Genomic DNA, 19,509 nt, shown 5'->3' with positions numbered 1-19,509 from the left:
AACGGTTGGCATATTACATCAGTGAAAGCTGGCATAATAGCATTGCTAAATGTGTCCCTAAGGGTGACTTCACATGGGTGTATGCACAATTGTGCATGTCTCAGTGCAAAGTTTTGTTTTTGTGCATGGGACACAATCATGCCCTAAGTTAAATGGCTATTTATCCTAATGGAATTCCGTTGCGTATTGCGTTCCCCCCCTCTCCACATAGACTTCTATGGGGACCTTTGGTGTGCAAATAGGCTGTTACAATGAACTCATTGAGATTCGTGGGTTATATTCTTTGCATATTGCCTTCGCAAACTTTGCACACTCAATACACCAGTGTGAAGCCTCAATAAATATATTATCTATAGCTATATAGTTATATAGGATAACTTGCTGATTGGTGAGAGTCCGACTGCTGTGATCCTTGCTGATCCTTAGATTTCATCCATGGCATGTCCCAAAGTTTTGGCAGCAGTTTTGGCACTTCTGTGGTACACAGAAATATGCACCTGATACTCCAAAGTCATGTACACCAGATTGTATGTGAAATTTGATGTTTTATAATGTTCTAATATTGTTTTATGTTTTACTACTTAATGTTATATTTGAAGTAGTAACTGGTTCTACTACTATATATTACAGCAGTCAGAGTGTTAGCAGTTCAGGGAATTCCCCTAGTTTTATGCTAATCTAGTGGGAGGAACCAAAGTCACAGCAGTTCCCTCATAGTGAGTTTCACATAGTTACTTCACAGAGCTGGTAGGTCACTAAAGTTGTCCAGTAGTTAAAAAGGCAGAAGAAAATAGTGCTAAAATAAAAAAAAAACTTCTGCCTGTTGTGCGGTAATGTTAATAAGAATTTCATGTGACCGCTGAAGCCAGTGGCAGGCTCAATGTGTCACATGATGTTATAGCAGATCATCACTGACAGTCTGTAAGCAAAAACCAGCGGGCAGCCACCAAAGTGTCTGTGCTGGATTGAAGGGTGACTGAGGCGGTGAGTGTTATTAAATTTTTTTAAATATAATTTTGGGACATTTTCTGCTGTTTCTTTTTTCTTTAACTATGGTAATAGTAAGCCTATATTCACACATAGTAGATCTGTTGCAAATCCATATTAAAATCCTCATGTAACACACAGTTTCTCAAAATTCCATGCCCTTTGTTGCTGCTGTAATACTCTGCAGATTTTATGCAGCAGAAAATCTACAAAGTATTTGCACCATGTAAACACTGAAAGGTTAGTGGCCACACCCCCAGTGGCCTTGGACAGTGAAAGACACATACCTGGCGGCCTAAAGCAGAGAAAGGTTTGACAGGCAGAACTCTGGTGGTCTAAAGCATATAAAGGGTTAATGGGCACAATTATGCTGATCATGTAGAACAGTGATGAGTTAATAGGGTACACTTTTGGTGGTTTAGAGCATGGGAATCTTAGCTTGGCTTGGAGCATATCTCCCACTTGCCCCCTCCCCCCCCCCCCACTAGTTACTCCCCTATATAGAAGGCAAGAACTGCAACTTCTGCATGTCCAGCACAGTATAGGTTAACAGCAGAAATTACATGAGGAAAATATAAGAGGGGAAACTATATGTCCCAGCATGCCCGTATTGTCATTGATTTAAGAAGACACTACAGAGAATGAGATAAAAGAATTACAACTTCCAGCATATCCATGCTATTATAATGGGAAGTAATAAGGTATACAAAGAGGAAACTGCAACTTCCAGAATTTTCCTGCTTATAAAATCTCACCCAAAAATCCATCATCACAGGACATTCACTCCTCACTATGGAGCTCCGCCTCTCATGACATCATCACAGGTTATTTAGCCCTGGCATACTGCATAGCCTCCACTGTTAAGCTCCTCCCCTTGTGACATCACCACATGTCCTTAACCTTTTTACTTCTCCTGTCTGCTGAGCCGCCCCCTTCCGACTCCTACTAGGAGGCACTGCCTGAGGCAGGAGGCTCATCTTGCCTCATTGTATGGGTGAACCAGATCACTTTTAAAAATTAAAAGTGGAGGTGAAAGGGAGAAAAGGAAAAAGGCACAGACACCGGATGGTAAATAGGAAACAGCCAACTTTACAATAAAACCGATCACTATAACAAACTTTACTGTAAATATAAGAGTTTTCCACATAATTGCTATATATTCTTTCTACACTCTTCCTGCCAAATTGTCTGGTTTTCTTCTTTGACATGCTAGGTAAAATGTGATACTGTCGACCTTGTGTAGTCTTTCACTGCATATGTATGTAGAAATGTCAGTATGGTAAGAAACTGTGTCATAGTGTCATCCAGTTACTATTTGCAGGAGAAAATAAACAAAACATAATGACATGAATCCATGGACTGATCTCTAAGTGAAGCTGAAGAGACATATTCACTCTGCTGCATGGATTTTATCAGTAAATTCTGAATAAGTGAAGAGGTAGGGCACAGTGCCTTCTGAGAATATACACCCCCCCCCCCTTGATGTTTTCCTTGTTTTGTTGCATTACAACCTGTAATTAAAATGGATTTTGAGGGGCTTGTATTATATAATTTACATAACTTTCATATCACTTCGAAGGCGCAAAGATTCTTTCTGTGACCCAAGAAGTAATTAAAGCAAAGAATACAGAACTTCAATGTATGCAAGTATCCACCCTTCAAAATCGCATACTTTGTGGAGTTACTGTTGATATAATCACTTAATTTAGATGATATTCAAGGGGTGTCACTTTCTTATCAATCAGGTATGCCTAATTATTATTCAATGCATCACAAAAGAAAACAATCAGAAACACTCAAGTGATGTTTCCAAGCTCTTATCTTTTATTGTTTTATTGTTCCAATGCAAAGAAATTGATATTACCGTATTCTCCGGCGTATAAGACGACTGGGCATATAAGACGACCCCCAACTATCGACTTATACATTGGGAATACGCTGTAGAAAAAAAATCAATACTCACCTCCCGCGGCACTGCTGCAGGCTGTCGCTCCCTCCTCCACGCCGACAGAGCATTGCTTTCTGGAAGCGGGGCTTGAATGCCCCGCCTCCAGAAAGCTAATGCTCTGATTGGCTAACTCAACGAGGCGTCAGCCGATGAAAGCCAGCGCTGCATTAACCAACCATGTCATTGAATGGCTATGATTGGTTAACCCTGCGCGGACTTTCATCGGCTGACGCCGCTCTGAGTTAGCCAATCAGAACATTAGCTTTTTTGGAGGCAGGGCATTCTGCTCTGTCGACGTGGTGAAGGGAGCGACAGTCTGCAGTGGCGCCATGAGAGGTGAGTATTAATTTATTTTCTACAGCGTATTCCCAGTGTATAAGACGACCCCCGACTTGGGAGAAGATTTTCCTGGGTTAAAAAGTTGTCTTATATGCCGGAAAATACGGTACATGACAGGTAAAGTGGAAAAGATAGATTTTTATCCCATATTGAAAGTATTTTCATAACAGAGATGCCACATGCAGCCATATTTATGCATAGCCATATTCTTAGAATGCAAACTCAAAAAGCAAATTTCACTTAGCTGAATAACAGGGACAACCATATCTACTTATTTTACATCACTTACTTCAAATTCTATTTCAGTTGTTCTTCAGTATTAAAGGAGTTATATTAGGGTTCCTAAAATAGTGCCACCGCCCCTGAACAGTTTTAATTTGAATGAACATGCCTTGTGTGTGCAAAAAATACAGCAAAATACACGCACTAAGGCCTTAGTCACACGGGCGTTTTTTCGCGCGATTTGCGGATCGCATGACGGATGCGCATCCGCAAATCGCGTGACCGATGCTCAAAAATCGCCCGAAAATCTGCTCCTAGCCGCGTTTCATTAGAAACGGGCCGGAGCTGTCCAGCGCATTGCATTCAATGGAGCCAGCAATACAACCGGCTCCATTGAAAGCAATGCGCTGCGGGCGAGCGCGGGATGAATTGTCGGGAAGGGCTTAAATATATAAGCCCTTCCCTGCAATTCATCCAGAAATGTGTTAAAATAAAAAAATATATATACTTACCTTGTCCCGGCAGCCGGAGTTCAGCGCGGCCGGCCTGCAGTGGGTGTGAAGGGGGTGTGACTCAAAGCTGCCCCTGATTGGCTCAGCCTGAGCCAATCAGAGGCAGGTCTCACTCACACCCATTCATGAATTCATAAATGGGTGTGAGTGAGACCTGCCTCTGATTGGCTCAGCGCTGGGACAAGGTGAGTATATATATATTTTTTATTTTAACACATTTCTGGATGAATTGCAGGGAAGGGCTTATATATTTAATCCAGCGCTGTCCGACAGCCCATTGCTTTCAATGGAGCCGGCTGTATTGCCGGCTCCATTGAATTCAATGGGCAAACATCGTTCTTCTCTGCCACAGCTGTTACAGAATGATTTGTCTTCTATATGTTCTCAATGGGGTCGGCGCTGCTGCCGCCGGCCCCATTGAGCGCATATAGAGAAGAGAACAGGAATAGGTGCGATCTGCGATTTCTGTGCTATAATTTATCGGACGAGCGCATAAAAAGCGCTCATGTGTCCGATACCATTGCAAAGCAATGGTTTTAAAAAATCGCCGGACGCATGCGCATGCGCAAATCGCACGAAAAATCGCCCGTCTGACTGGGGCCTAAAAAATCATTGTTTGTTCTGAAAAAATGCAGCACTTAGGCATGCGCGAATATGCATACGCATACACCCTCAATATCACATTAAGGCTAGTTTCACACAGGCGATCGCGATTTTGTTCCTGCGATTTTTGAGTGCAAGCAATGCTTTTTTTAGAATAATCTCGCATCGCATCACTGCCGCCCAAGTTAAAATTGTGCGAGAAAATCGCGTGTTTTTTTAACGCGAATGTCAATAGGACTTTCTAATGTTGAAAACTCATTGCATTGCATTGCGATAAAAAGGAGTCTTCGTAGGGAAACATGGTAGATAAAAAAAAATCACACATCGCAGAAAGATAGACCATGCGCGATTTTTTGTTCATCATCATCGCATCAGTGAAAACATCGCAGATTGGAATGAAACCATTGTAAATCATTGGATTTAAAATCCATTTTTTTACTGACTCTCTTGCTCGTATGAAGCCACCCTACGGGCTTCTTCAGACAGACAGACATATTTGCAGGTGTTTTTGCACATGCAAAATATATGCTCGCAATAGGCAAAGAATAGAACAAACCCATTGATGTTAATCAGTTCATACGGATTGACGTTTTTTGTGCACACACAAAAAAATAGGACCTGTTCTAACTTTCTGTATATTTGCACAGCTAAGGTCCCATAGAAGTCTATGGGAGGTGGGTAAATGCGTACTGAAAATGCATTCAAATGCGCAATAAACTGTGCAATTCCGTGTAAGAAATAACACATTTGAACCTCATTAGGCTAAATTGCCTTTTAAAAACAGGGCTGTTGTGTCGCAGGCGCGTGTAAACAAAAAGTACAATACTATGTGCCGATAAGCATGCAAATCTACCTAGCTCATGGCACAAATGTGTTGCGCTGAAGTGTGCGCAATTGCACACAGGGTCATATGAATAAGCACTTAGTAATTGAATCTATGGGAAAGCAACTACATAGGTTGCAGCTTCATTCTCTGCTTGATTTGGCTGTGTTATTTAGATACATTGTAGCGATGTTTTGTACATGCCGTTACATGGACAGTAAATAGTACACAATAAGGTGAGGGTTCAATGCAAAATACTGCACATGGCATATGCACAAATCTACACATTAGTTTAAGAATCAGTATAATTAGTAGGATTTCCTTACCTGTCAATGATACCACATAAATCAATCTGTAGATCACTGAAATTGCCAAGCATACTCTGCTGCACTTCTGTTAGGTCAATCACATTTGCACCAATAGAAATTAATTTCATACATCCCAGGAAAGTGCTAACAGGTTGTATACATTCATGGTGCATACTGTTGTTGGGACAACCTAAAGAGAATAAATAATATGGAGGACAAAATGTATTCAAAAAGGTTCTTACAGATTGATGTGCTCCATGTGATTGACGTTACAACAGGAGACAGTATCCAACCATTTAGGTACTATAAGATTAATAGAAACCTAATTCTCAATTCACACTTTCTTGTTCTGCAAGTGATCTAAACTAACTGAAAAAATAAGCAGATAAAGACTAGTACCAACTTAAATTTGAATTCCATAGAAAATAATAAGATCTGTTGAAGATAGATCAGGCACATACCAGTCCTAAACATGTGATCATGAAGAGGAAACTAGTATGTCATAACCATGATAAGATCTAGATTCTATTGCAGGAATTATAATTATAGTGCCATTTAGGCCTAATTTACATGGCCAACACGGCATTGCCGCAAGAAAATCACAGCTATATCTAATCGCTGGTCCGTGCAATATCACTGCAGTTTTTAATGATGAGGCCTTAATCAGACGGGCGTCTTTTCGCACGTTTTGCGCATCGCATGTCGGATGCGCATGCGCAAATCGCGTGACCTGAGGTGGAAAATCGCCGGAAAAATCTGCACCTAGCCGCGTTAATCGTCGCAGCAAAACGCCTGTCTGACCGGAGAAAAATCGCCGTGCGCATCAAAATGCGCATGAAACTTAGACTGGCCGGCGAAAAAAACGCAGCTAGCTGCAGTAAATTATTTTGGTGCGTACATTAAACGCAGAACGCAGATAGCCGCGATCTGCGAATCGTCGTGTCCTATAATTTATCGCATATCCGCATAAAAAGCGGACATGTGACCGATACCATAGCGAACCATTGGTTCTATATATGCGCGAATCGCGCGAAAAAACGCCCATCTGACTAAGGCCTGATACTGCGACTTTATGGCGCTAAAAAGTCGCATGTGCTGCTACAAAGTCATGGAAGGATTTTCAGGGGGCTTAAAATATAAGCCCTACCCCGAAAATCAGCCGTAGCTGAAGAAATAAAAAAAAAAAAAAGCATACATCACCTAGACGCGCTGTTGGTGGCTGTGCTGCAGCTTCTCCCCAGGTCCCCGGCACTGATCTTATTCTTCTCTTCTGTCCGGGGATTGAAAAATCCCCGCGTCCTGGAAGCGCTAGCTGTGATTGGCTGATGCTTAGCCAATCAGAGCCAGCACTCGATAAATGGCTGTGATTTGTTCATCGAGCGCTGTCTGTGATTGGCTAGGCATCAGCCAATCAGGGGCAGCGCTTCTAGGAGGAGGGGATTTTTCAATCCCCAGCCAGAAGAGGAGAAGAAGACAAGTGTCGGGGACTGGAAGAAGATGCGGTCGGGCTGACAGTGCTTCTAAGGTGATGTATGTGTATTCAACAAAGAGGAAGGCTCATAGGGAAACATGGGCTACAAAACCTCACGAGTCTCGTGCATATCGCAGGACCCGCGAGGTTTTTGTGTTGGGATGTCGCATGCTACAAAACATCGCATGTGTGAAGTAACCCATAGGAAAGTATGGGATTCATATATATCCGATTTGTAGCATTGTCGTAATGCAACAAAATCACGCAACTTTCTCGCCTGTGTAAACGAGGCCTAAGAAAAATCCTCAGCTATATAGCTGTTCACTATTTTATAAAAGATTCCAGTAGGTGCTGATACTAGAAGCATTCTGCTGTTTATCAGACAGTCGCTCTCAGGAGACAATGCGAACAGATACACTAAACATCACCAGAGCTGCACCAAATGGGCTTTTAATACACTTCTAATCAGAAGTGAGCTGACCATTGAACCCGCTCAAGGAAATTCTAGTGATCTGGTCGGATCCTGGGACTGGTGCAGGGGCAGACACTCTTTTAAATTTGGCTTTGGAAGTGAATTAAAAAGAAACACATATGTTCACCTATGTCTCTCCTCCCCTGCCCCGTGTAGTCCGTGCTACTGGTCCCACCCTGACTTCTGTGTAGAGTGATCACTATGTCCAGTCCTTGACCTCACCAACACTGAGGACCTGAGATGGAGAGCATGCATGCAGCTGACAACTTATCCCCCTTATTCATCATCCATGTTGAATAAAAGAAGAGCATTATCAGCTCTATACTTGTTTCCCATATTTATGCTTTTTGTAGTTTAAGAGCTAATATGTTCAAGTTTGGAACATACTGAAAGAACAAAAGAGCTAAAAGTCAGATGGGGAACCTAAGTAAAAACATGCACATTTTAGGGGGTGGAGTGATGGAAGGGCACAAGAATTTAAATATATTTTACCTCCAAAATAGTAGTACTCTGTTGATGAAACTTGAAAGGGTAAGATCATATGTAAGCTTGTAGATCCATCATTATCTATGATAAGATTTACACGATTCTTTTTAGCAACAAGGGAAACATGATGCCATTGGCCATTGCTGAGTTCAAAACCTGTAAAATCCGCATCACATGGGTACAAAGAATGTTATTTAGAAATATAGCATAATACAAATTATTAATGTATGATAATTTAAATCACAAATTGAAAATTAAGCATTTAAAACCCAGCCATGAGTAGTACTAAAACATCTTCTAATCAAGGGAACAAAACAGACCAAAATGTAATAAATAAATTACTAAAAGCTGTATATATGTTTTCTTTTTGTAGCCATTATACATTTGAAGGGATATTCTAGTAAGAAACATTCATAAAACCTAACATAAATAATAGATAAGTAAAGGTCAGACTGGTGCCTCCACCAATCACTAGACTGTAGGATCCTAGTCTCTTGCAATGCCCTCATATATATTGCAAAATAACAGTTATGCTATGCAACAGATATAACATATCATGTGCCATGGTTGATTTGGGGATTTACTGTATTCTTATTGCCATATGAGGAGTCGGGAAATAAGATGAGAAGAATTGGCTTCTGCCTTATGGGGTAAACATTGCAGGAGAAAGGTTGGACTATTAACTACAAGTTTCCTAAATGAACTGTCTGTATCTATCAATGAAATGGCTCAATATAATCAACTGTTTGAAGGCTCATAAAATGTGGTCTCCTAAGTGGTGTGGTCTCATATATTGGCACACTTGCTTTTCCTAGTTCATACCTGTTATTGTGTCTGGATACAATTTTCCATTTTTGAAAAGACTCATTTTAAACTTTCCATTAGAAAGATACACAACAAACTGGAAAGGAGCAGAGATGAGTTTAGTTGCAAACAAAAAGCCTTCCCTGTTCCAAGTACGGAAATAAAAAGAGATTGCAACTTCTTCTTGTAAAGATAATCCCGGCAAAACCAAATAGCTTTGTGAATTTAAAAATGTCACTGGAACCACTGGAGGCTCTTGACAGGAAAATGAAACATTTCCCTAGAAAACAGAAAATAATGTTAAATACATTCTTGTCTGTATGTTTCAAGTCACAAATAATATAAAATGTGTCTTAATGAAAGCGTCTCTGAAACAACAGCTTATGAAAGATATAAATGTACAAGGATTTTTTTTTTCTATTCACATTAAATTATGTACGAGGGGGGCTGAAAAGATCCCTAGCCAACCTCCTTCCTGAAATGTATGCAAAATGTTGTTATTGTTGCTATAAAGTGTGTTCCTTTATAGGCTAACCTGCCAATTTTCAGGATAATAGAAATATTTTTGCACATAACTAAAAGGAGTATTGCAGATAAAAATGTGTAATTCTCTAACATTGAACTATGAGGCATCATGAAGTTTCTGTTCATGCAGAGGAACCAAAGGAAATTCATGAGTGCATGATGGAAACATCGGGTGACCAGTGGCCGTAATGCTCAACTGTGAAAAAATGGTGTGCCAACTTTCAGTAGGCTGAATTTTCCACCCAAGATGCTGAAAAATGTGGGAGACCCATTGCAGTGTCAACACTTCAATTTGTTGAATGCGTTCAAAACATGTTTTAGGGAGATAAGTACATTTCACTGAAAACAATAGCTGAAACACTATGTGTTTGGAGTATAATTCATGGACATTTGGATATGCACAAGCTTTCAGCCAAACGGGTGCCAACATTTTTGAATGCTGATCAGAAATATACATAAGCGAGCACTTCTAAGGCAATTTTGAAGCATTTTAAGGAATTCCGTTCTAGTTTTTTGGGATGACTGGTGACTGTTAATGAAACTTTGTTACACCACACCTGAGACCAAGCAACATTCCTCACAGTAGTGGCATTCCGGAGCTCTTCAGCCAAAGAAATTCAAGACCCAAAGGTTAGCAGGAAATGTCATGGCCACCATTTTTGGGGATGGCATGGATATTTTATTAACAGTCTATCTTCAGAAGGGCCAAACCATCAATGTAGAATACTACTACCACTTAAAATAAAAAATGCAGAAAGCTACAAAAGGTAGCCAAGACAAGGGATTTTTTGAACATTGGCAAAATGCATGCCAACACTGCTGAAACCATAGTAACTGCAGCTTTGAAAAATGTGCTTTTGCCAATGCCTGTGTGAGGGAGTCATAAGAAAATCTTGAAGAGATGCAAATTTGTGATTGACTCACAGGTTATAGCAACAACAGAGCAGTTTTCCAGTGACCTTACATCCAAATTCTTTTTGGAAGAGTTAAAAAACTTTAGAAATGATTCAACAAATGTTTTGAACAGGAGGAATATGCTGAATAGCCCAACAATTTCATGCCCCTAGCTCATTCCCCTCTTGGTCGGGCTGATAACTTTTCAGCCCCCCACCCCACACATCCCTCGTACACGTATACCAATACATATTAGGTGTGTCACAGCCAGAAATTATTCTATCATTTTGCTGTTCTTTATCTAAATACTATGGACAAGACAAAGTGACTTGCTGTTGAGCACCCTCTGGCACCTAGCAGTTACCTGTAACAAGTAAAGGATTGGGCTATGGCTAATGGGATGTTATTTAAATATTAACATCTAGTTCTGTATTAATTACAGCATTTGTAGAATGCTAGAAATACAAGTCCATTCATGCAATATACAAAATTTAGTAGTATCAACATATACCCAACTATCATACATATTTTATAATACTCTTGTGGAACACAAGGATCTTTTGTTCCAGGTGTGACTGCAACCTCTGTACCGCTAATTGTTATGTCCCTGATGATAGATTTCTTTATTACCTCAATGTGGATCTGAGGTTTATATCTCTTGGCCAGGTCGGAGATGTTTAAACCATTATAGTAAAGATTCTCAATGCATCCATGGAAGTTCTTCTGCAGCAGTGATGCTGATTTTTCTTGTGATGCCATTCCTCCAAAGCTAAGCTTAGAAGAAAATAAAATCAATATAGCCATTAAGCCAGTTTCTATAGTGCAATATAAAATGGTGCAGTTATATTCTTAATTGAGCATTTAATTACAGCAATTTCTTTTAGGTTTTTTTTTAGCTTTCTTGATACATTTTCTTTTGTCTCTCACCCATAATTTCATTTTAATTTTGATATACACTTAATTTGCAAATCCAAAGCATTTCTAGTATTTGATTACTTACTATTGATTGTTAATTTGTGCTTCATTATTATCAGTCATTGACACCGCTGCTGCCCATTTGCAGGATTATGAAAGCTTGTTTAGTATGACAACCAAAGTACAATCTAATGGCTCCTTCACACGGGTGCTGCGATTCTTGGCTGAAAATCGCATGAACGAGAGGCAGCAGTGACCAAGCTGCATCTCACATTTTCTAGCCCATTCAGATAGTCAGGTTGCAGCGTATATATGCCGCAGCCCGGAATACGTCAGCTCTGCTAGACTCCCTCCCCCTCTCTACCCCTTGCTAGCTGCTGGCAAAGGGAGGGGGCGGGAGCTTAGCAAAGCTAATGAGCTAAACTCCCGCCCCCTCTCCAGTGTATGGGAGGTGCTTGCAAGGGGAGGGGGAGGGACTTTGGCAATGCGAGCCACTGCTAAACTCCTTCACACCTCCCTTTTCCAGCAGCTCTCATAGGTTCCTATAGGAGTCTATGGGACCGGCCGGCATATTCCCACAAAAGATAGAACAAGTCCTTTTCTTTTCCAACGCCATGTAAAAGCGGCCAGCCGGAATATGAAAGTGTGTGTTATATTTTCCGGCCAGACAATTTTATCAACTGGAAAATTGCCCATCTGAACAAATGCATTGTAATCCAATGCTTTAGATGGTTGCGATTTTCGTTTGATGTTTTATGGTGTCAAAATAGCCGCAATAAAACGCTCATGTGAAAGAAGCCTAAAGATACAGTATATATGAGTCCTACCAGTTGTCATGAGTCATAACTTTCAAATATGTAAGGCTCTGTATGCACTGTGCTTGAGCCTTATGTTTGGTTTATATGTCCAGAAAAGCTATGGGCATGTATTAAAATGAATCTGTAAAGCTTTATTCATTTGATGAAAACCAAAAAAAGTCCTTTTTGGATAAGTAGGAGGGCATATGTTGGTATTCCTTTTTTCTGTAGCGATATGGAAAAGCACAGTAGACTGTGCATAGCCATTGTGGTGTAGTTTTTTTCACAACAGAATTCAATAGACAACAAATACCTATACGGTGGCATACGCCAGTGCCTTCCATTGAACGATTCTCCTCAGTGAGAGAAAACAAGTAATCTTGTAAATATGATACCTTTTAATGACTAACAAAAATACATGATGTTACAGCAAGATTTCAGGTGGTTATCAACCCTTCATCAGGCCTATAAAACTGGTTTGGATGAGGCACAAATATAACACACATGCAGGGACGGCACCCCTCTTGATCTAAATAAATGTTCACACATAGAAATTTGAGACTGTCTCACACTCAAGACTTAAAATAACACTAAACAACCTGAGAAAAAAGATAAATACTTAATCAGTCCACTGAGCTAAGGAATGTGACACTTTTATGATGGTTGTTATGTCTCCTTTAAAGTCCAAACATAGAAAGAGATGGAAACACTAGCCCTGCAGCACCACCAATTGGATGGCAACATTCTTACAATTATCAATTTCTGAATTTTTATGAAGTTTAAAAAAAAAACAATGATTGGGAAGAGGACACCCTTTTTGACTTTCTTCAGACCTTTCATGTTCTCCACTTAAGTAAGTTATCCCAGGCCAAGGTTCATTCCATTCTTGAGGGTATTAAACATGGCCATAAATTTATACTCCCAAATTCTTCTGTGATGCTGTGACTTGAAATTGCCCTTTAGTATGATAACTCTCATCTGCTCTATGCTGTGTCCGTGACCACAAAATGTTTTGCCACAGGTAATTCCTTTTTCCTCTCTAATTGAGTGGCAATGAGATATCATCCTGGCTCTCAGTTTTTGTCCTGTTTCCCTGATATAAAGTCCCCCAACAGGGCATTCACTACATAGGATCAGGTACACAATTTTGGATATGGAACATGTGGTCAGTATACGTGAGCAGGTCTTGCAGCTCCCTACATTTCAAGGATAAGTTTCTTTTTGTGTGTCCGAGGGCAATGCACTACTGACTAAAACGTTCCTCAAACTAGGAGGTTGCCTGTAAGATAGGAGGGGAGGGTCCTGGAATATGGTTTTTAGACAGTCATTCTTTTGTACGGTATGATGGAGTTTCATTGCAGTCTTCCTTAGAACCTCTAGCTGTGGTACCAAACCTTTTTTTGTTTTTTTCATAGAGCGTATACATTGAGAAATCTTCCCTACATATTCCTCTGATGAAAGTTTCAGATACATTCAGCACTGAGCCTTGGATATGCAAAACAATAATTGAAACATAATATTGAAATGTGATTGCCTTTCTTTTTAGATGCATTATGTTTGCTTATGCAAACATTTGTAGCTCATTTTATTTGTTGATCATATGTTTACTACAGTGGGAACACTTTGAAGAAAAACAGAATTAAATTGCTACATGAAAATTATAAATGGAACTTCTCACAACAAAACCATTGTTGATCTAGCACAATACCTTTATATCAATATCAGTAGTTAACCATTAAAGGATCATTCCCATGTTATAAAATAATTACATATTGGTAGAATATGTCATTCCTTAGGATCTGTAAAGGTCTGACCTCAGGAAACCCCACCAAACAAGAGGATATGAGGGATGCAGCACTGGTTTATAGCGCTCCATTGCCTTCTACGTTTTCTCTGCACAGCAGTGCTTCCTGCCACCCATCTTTGTAGGAAATTACAGCTTGACCCTTCTCACCATGCTGCATTTTCTTGCACATTAATTAGCCCGGGGCACGATTGTGCAAAAAAAAATTAAAAGGATGCAGGGATAAAACAACGATGTAGCCCCTTCATTTTCAGAACCATTAGGTATCTCAGAGGTCAAACCCCATATATCTAAAGGTGATAGCATATTCTAGTCAATATGCCATCATGTTATAAAATGTAAATGCCCCTTTAATAACACATCAAAGTAATACAGTTGATAATACATGGCAACCATATAAGTTAAAAGTAAGCATAAAGGTATAATTCAAAATGCATTTGCTTACATATAATTTATAATGATTAACAAAAACTGTGTTCTTTTCTGTAGAACATTAGTTTTTAGGACTTGTGATATAGCATCCACAGCAGTATATGGGGTCCTTCTGTACCTCCACTGTCAATTTTACAAATAAGTACTTCACAGGATGCCATATTACAGATGTATATTTCATAATTATGGTGCTGTATAGAGGCATTATACTGCAGTACATAAAGCACCTATGGCACCATACTACCACTGTAACACTCTGCTACTATGCAGGCTCCATGCATGACTTTAATGTGCATGAACTTTATTGTGATTCAACACTGAAAATCTTATCACAGATGTGAGGGGAAACACAAAACATATTCCAAAAATGCAGTACCTGATAAGGTGTAGAGCAGGCACGATTGCCACTAAGCAGGCACAATCGCCATAAGACCGGCACAATGGCCGTAGGGTTGGCACAATGGCTATAGAACCTAACAATATGCAACAAGCCAGACTATAAACCAGAGGAGCTAAACTGTCCACTGCTGAGTTATATGCAGCCACCCACTCAACCCAGCCCAGATTGGGGAGAAGTGACTGCATGTAACTAAATCTGCAATGTGAACGATATGACAGAAGCCAGCCAATAGATGGGTGCATCCCACAATACAGGATTACAACTCTCACTGACATGGCAGTGGGTTGCCCTGTATCTCAACAGTGGGCTGTTGAGATACAGGGAAACCCACTGGGTTGAGTGGGTGGCTGCATATAGGTCTGCAGTGGACAGTTTAGCTCTTCTGGTTTATAGTTTGGCTTGCTGCATATTGTTAGGTTCTACGGCCATTGTGCCGACCCTACAGCCATTGTGCCGACCCTACAGCCATTGTGCCAACCCTACGGCCATTGTGCCGGTCTTATGGCGATTGTGCCTGCTCTGCACCGTATCAGGTATTGCATTTTTTGCTCTTTTCCAGTGAAACACGGAAAATCTTAATTTTATTTTTTCTGAAAAAAATAAAGCCTCAAGAACAATAAAAACTATTGCAAATTTTATGAACAAAGAAAAATTCCTTACTCTTGTGATAATGGTTCTCTGCATCACATTTGGAAAGATCAAATAAAGAAGTGCAGATTTAGATTGAATGATCGATTAGCTAATTAAACATCAGATAACTAAATTCAAATGAGTTCATTAAAAGAATCAAACATGTTAGTCACTTCTTTTTGGAAACTAGAAATATATGTGCAAAGCAGGAATCCATTGGGCATATCATACTTTATGCCCTGTGGACATATTTTATTCCAGAAGCCCTTTTATATTACATCACTCTTATTTTTCTCTTGAGCTTTTCATGATCATGCCTAATGTATTATTCAAGCCTTCTGTTTAAGTTGGGTTAAGATACTGTAACACTAATCTTGTGTGAGGATGCATAATCAATTTGAGCCTGTATAGGAAGCTGCCAGCATGCACTGAGTTTCTTGGAAGCAGAGTGTGTATGCTTTTATCATTCTCTAACATGGACATATTTTCATTCATAAAAATAGACACAAACTCCAGAAAAACATATAGTAGAAATGTAACTATGTACACTTGGGAGGTAGATGCCTAATATAGTGGGTGCAAGAATGTAATTGAAGGGGGACTGCTTAGGGAGCACACGCTAGCCCTTTAAGGTGAGGGGCAAGAGTGCATTGGAGCCCTACAGGCAGAAGCTTGAGGGCAGTAAGAAAAGTGAGAGATGCATGCAAGATAGCGCCACTTAAACGCAGTCTTAGCAGTAGGTGAGTGGGGTGAGCAATGGCAGCGCGCTGTGACTGCACACACCACAGGCCCCTTATTTCTTGTAGAATACATTTTTTGATTAAATTTGGTGTATGCATGTTTTCTTAGGGTTTCCAAGATTTCACTTCTGGACTGTATCCCTTGCAATCTACTAAATAGAATAGTTTGTCTCTTAGCATCTAATATCTCTTTGACCTTGTATTCTTTATTGGCAACAGCAGAAGACTCAGAAGGTATGGCTAATTTTGCTTATCTGTTAAGAATCAATTGTTTTCAACAGGGTTGCGTGAAAAGAATTTGGGATTTTCCAGGAGGATGGCAAACAGAGTTGACTGGGTTGACTTATTGCAGAATTTGGAAGAGACTTAGGAATCTGGGCGCAAATTTAAAGATGAATGCATCTTGAGACATATGTTCCTCGAAGATAACCAGACTCTATTCCCTGGAGAGTATTTTGGAGGAGTTCTCCTTTTTTAATCTGCAGCCTTCTTCATGAGAACACCAGCTTATGTAAGAGAGTACTTGGTCTTGTCCCAAGTTTTCAAAAATTCTTGGTAACTGTGATTCACAGCAGGCATCTGAAGAAGAATAGATGGTCAAAGGCACACTAGACAACATAATGCTTTCCAGAACTTGGAAGTGAATTGTACTCCATGATCAGAGAAAATATGGAGTGGAAGACCATGTAATCTGAAAATGTGTGCTACAAACAGACATCCAGGGTCATTGGGTCCAACCCCCTGCTCACTGCAGGATTCACTAAATCATCGCAGACAGATATTTGTCCAGCCTTTGTTTGAACACTTCCATTGAAGGAGAACTCGCCACCTCCCGTGGTAACCTGTTCCACTCATTGATCACCCTCCCTGTCAGAAAGTTTTTTCTAATATCTAATCTGTGTCACCGCATTTTCAGTTTAATCCCATTGCTTCTAGTCTTTCCTTGTACAAATGAGAATACAGCTGATCCCTCTGCACTGTGACAGCCCTTCAGATATTTGTAGACAGCTATTAAGTCTCTCAACCTTCTTTTTTGCAAGTAAAACATTCCCAGATCCTTTAACCGTTCCTCATAGGACATGATTTGCAGACTACTCACAATCTTGGTAACTCTTCTCTGAACTTGCTCCAGTTTGTCTATGTCTTTTTTAAAATGGGGTGCCCAGAACTGGACACAGTATTCCAGATGAGGTCTGACTAAGGAAGAGTAGAGGGGGATAATTACCTCATGTGATCTAGACTCTATGCTTCTCTTAATACATCCTAGAATTATGTTTGCATTTTTGGCTGCTGCATCATATTGTTGACTCATGTTCAATCTGTGATATATTAGTATACCCAAGTCTTTTTCACATGTGCTGCTGCTTAGCCCAATTCCTCCTATTCTGTATATGCTTTCTTCATTTTTCTTGCCCATATGTAGGACTTAGCATTTCTCCTTGTTAAACACCATTAGTCGCTGCCCACTGTGCAAGCTTTTCTAAATCTTTTTGAATACTCTTCCTCTCTTCCCTAGAGTTAGCTATTCCTCCCAGCTTTGTGTCGTCTGCAAATTTGATCAGTTTCCCATCAATTCCCTCCTCCAGATCATTTATAAAAATGTTGAACAACACTGGGCCTAGGACAGAGCCTTGTGGCACCCCACTTGATATATTCTTCTATTTGAATGTGCAGCCATTTATGACCATTCTTTGACTACGATCACTCAGCCATTTTTGGATTAGTTTTGGATAGTATAAGATACTTTGTTAAATGCTTTACTAAAGTCAAGATATACTATATCCACTACATTTTCCTGATCAACCTAGTCAGTGATTTTGTTATAGAAGGAAATTAGATTTGTCTCGCATGACTTGTTTGTTACAAACCCATGCTGGCTCTGGTTACTTACTCTATTTTTATCCAAGTACTTGCATACCAGCTGAGTCTAAATACATTTCTCGTTTCCTTTTTTTGGAAATATACCTAAAAAAAATCAAGGTGTTGGTACTTTGTTTTTTCCTTGAGTTGCGACAGGTTAGAGAATCCAGAGGCAGAAACTCTGGAGAGGATTCAGTGTCATCTAAAACAGACTCTCCTCTTGGCTCTAGGAGATGAGATTTTCCCAGCTTTACTGGATTTCAGAAAATGTCCATCGCCACTGCAATATAGACATAAATTTTGATTTTGCCTTTTTAGGCGTTTCTCAGACCAGAGCTTAGTTTTTTCTATCTCCATAGGTTCCTTAAAAGACAGAGTAGTGGGAAGCTGAAGTGGTGTAGAGAAGCTGGGAGCCAGGCAATTTTTTTTTTTTCTCATGAGAAATTTCACGTATACGTTCTCTGAAATGGATATGAACTCTTTAGGTCAAAGAGATGAGGTTTTCTAATGATGAGGGAAAATCTCTGCCAACCAGTTCATCTTTTATTCTGACAGAAAGCCCCTCCCAGAATACTGTCTGGAGCGCCTGGTCATTCCATTCTAATTCCGCTGCCAGTGTGGTAAACTGTATGGACCCTTAACGTAAATGCAGAAGAGCAGATGCAATACATGAAACATGGCCAGGTTCCTCAAATACAGTATGGAATGTGACTTGTTAGGTCTGCCGATCAGAAGTCAAGGGACTCTTGTACTCCCATATAGATGTAGCCCCGGCTGGGGCATCACTTGACAATAAAAAATAATAAAGGCAATTTTACTGTGATCAGTAGGAAACTGTGCAGTTTTGAGTTCAAAATGAATCTGGCAATAGTTCAGAAATCCTTGGTAGGACTTGGGGTCTCCATCATAACGTGATAATAATGGTAGTTTTGGCTCAATGTTTGGCTCAGGAGCAGAAGCAGCAGTTTGGGATATATTTTGAGCAGTCAGCAGTGCAGACACTTGATTTAACAACTGTCAAACCATTTGTGTAGCAGTTTGGATGGTGGCTTGAATAGGAGCCTTTGCAGACTATGTTGTCAGACGAACAGAAGCAGTTTACAACAGTCTGAAGAACTGTTTACACTTGATTTTGAAAGGTGCAATCCTGCATGGCTGGATCTGTAATGATGTTTTCAGCACCAGCGGGACTCATAGCCAAAGCAAACTGTCAGAAAGATGGATGTGGATCTGCCCTACCACACACCGGTTTGGTTTTGGGCTAACTGTTGGCAGTACCTGGTTTTCATGCTTAGCCCCTGCAATTGGAATTCCAGCTTAGCTGCAGGGTCCCCAAGCCATCACACACAGATAGTCCCAATTGTGTGGCTGCTGATGCTGTACTAGACCAAGGCACGGTACCTGAAGGTCTGAACAAGTCCATAGTAAAAGAATAGGCTAGAGTCAGGGCTGGCAGATCAAGTGTATAAACAAGGTTCAGGCTGTAGGTCAGGGCAAGCATCAAACAAAGCAGAGTACAAGATTCAGAGTTGAGATC

At 40.2% G+C, this 19,509-nt stretch overlaps 1 protein-coding gene across 1 annotated transcript in view; it reads right to left on the bottom strand.

Annotated features, from left to right (window-relative positions):
- The window catches only part of CNTNAP4 (contactin associated protein family member 4), a 303,723-nt gene that overhangs the window by 154,985 nt on the left and 129,229 nt on the right, over nt 1-19,509 (bottom strand). Inside the window, exons 7-10 of the mRNA XM_066605004.1 lie at nt 11,025-11,168; nt 8,994-9,255; nt 8,178-8,327; nt 5,761-5,932 (exon numbers count right to left, since the gene is read on the bottom strand). Coding sequence (XP_066461101.1) covers nt 5,761-5,932; nt 8,178-8,327; nt 8,994-9,255; nt 11,025-11,168 — 728 coding nt within the window. The remainder of the gene's footprint in view (nt 1-5,760; nt 5,933-8,177; nt 8,328-8,993; nt 9,256-11,024; nt 11,169-19,509) is intronic.

The sequence above is a fragment of the Eleutherodactylus coqui genome, chromosome 5 (assembly GCF_035609145.1).
Source record: "Eleutherodactylus coqui strain aEleCoq1 chromosome 5, aEleCoq1.hap1, whole genome shotgun sequence".
In the NCBI taxonomy this organism is placed as follows: Eukaryota; Metazoa; Chordata; class Amphibia; order Anura; family Eleutherodactylidae; genus Eleutherodactylus; species Eleutherodactylus coqui.
Note: the sequence above shows the minus strand (reverse complement) of the source record. Positions and strands in the feature narration are given on the sequence as shown.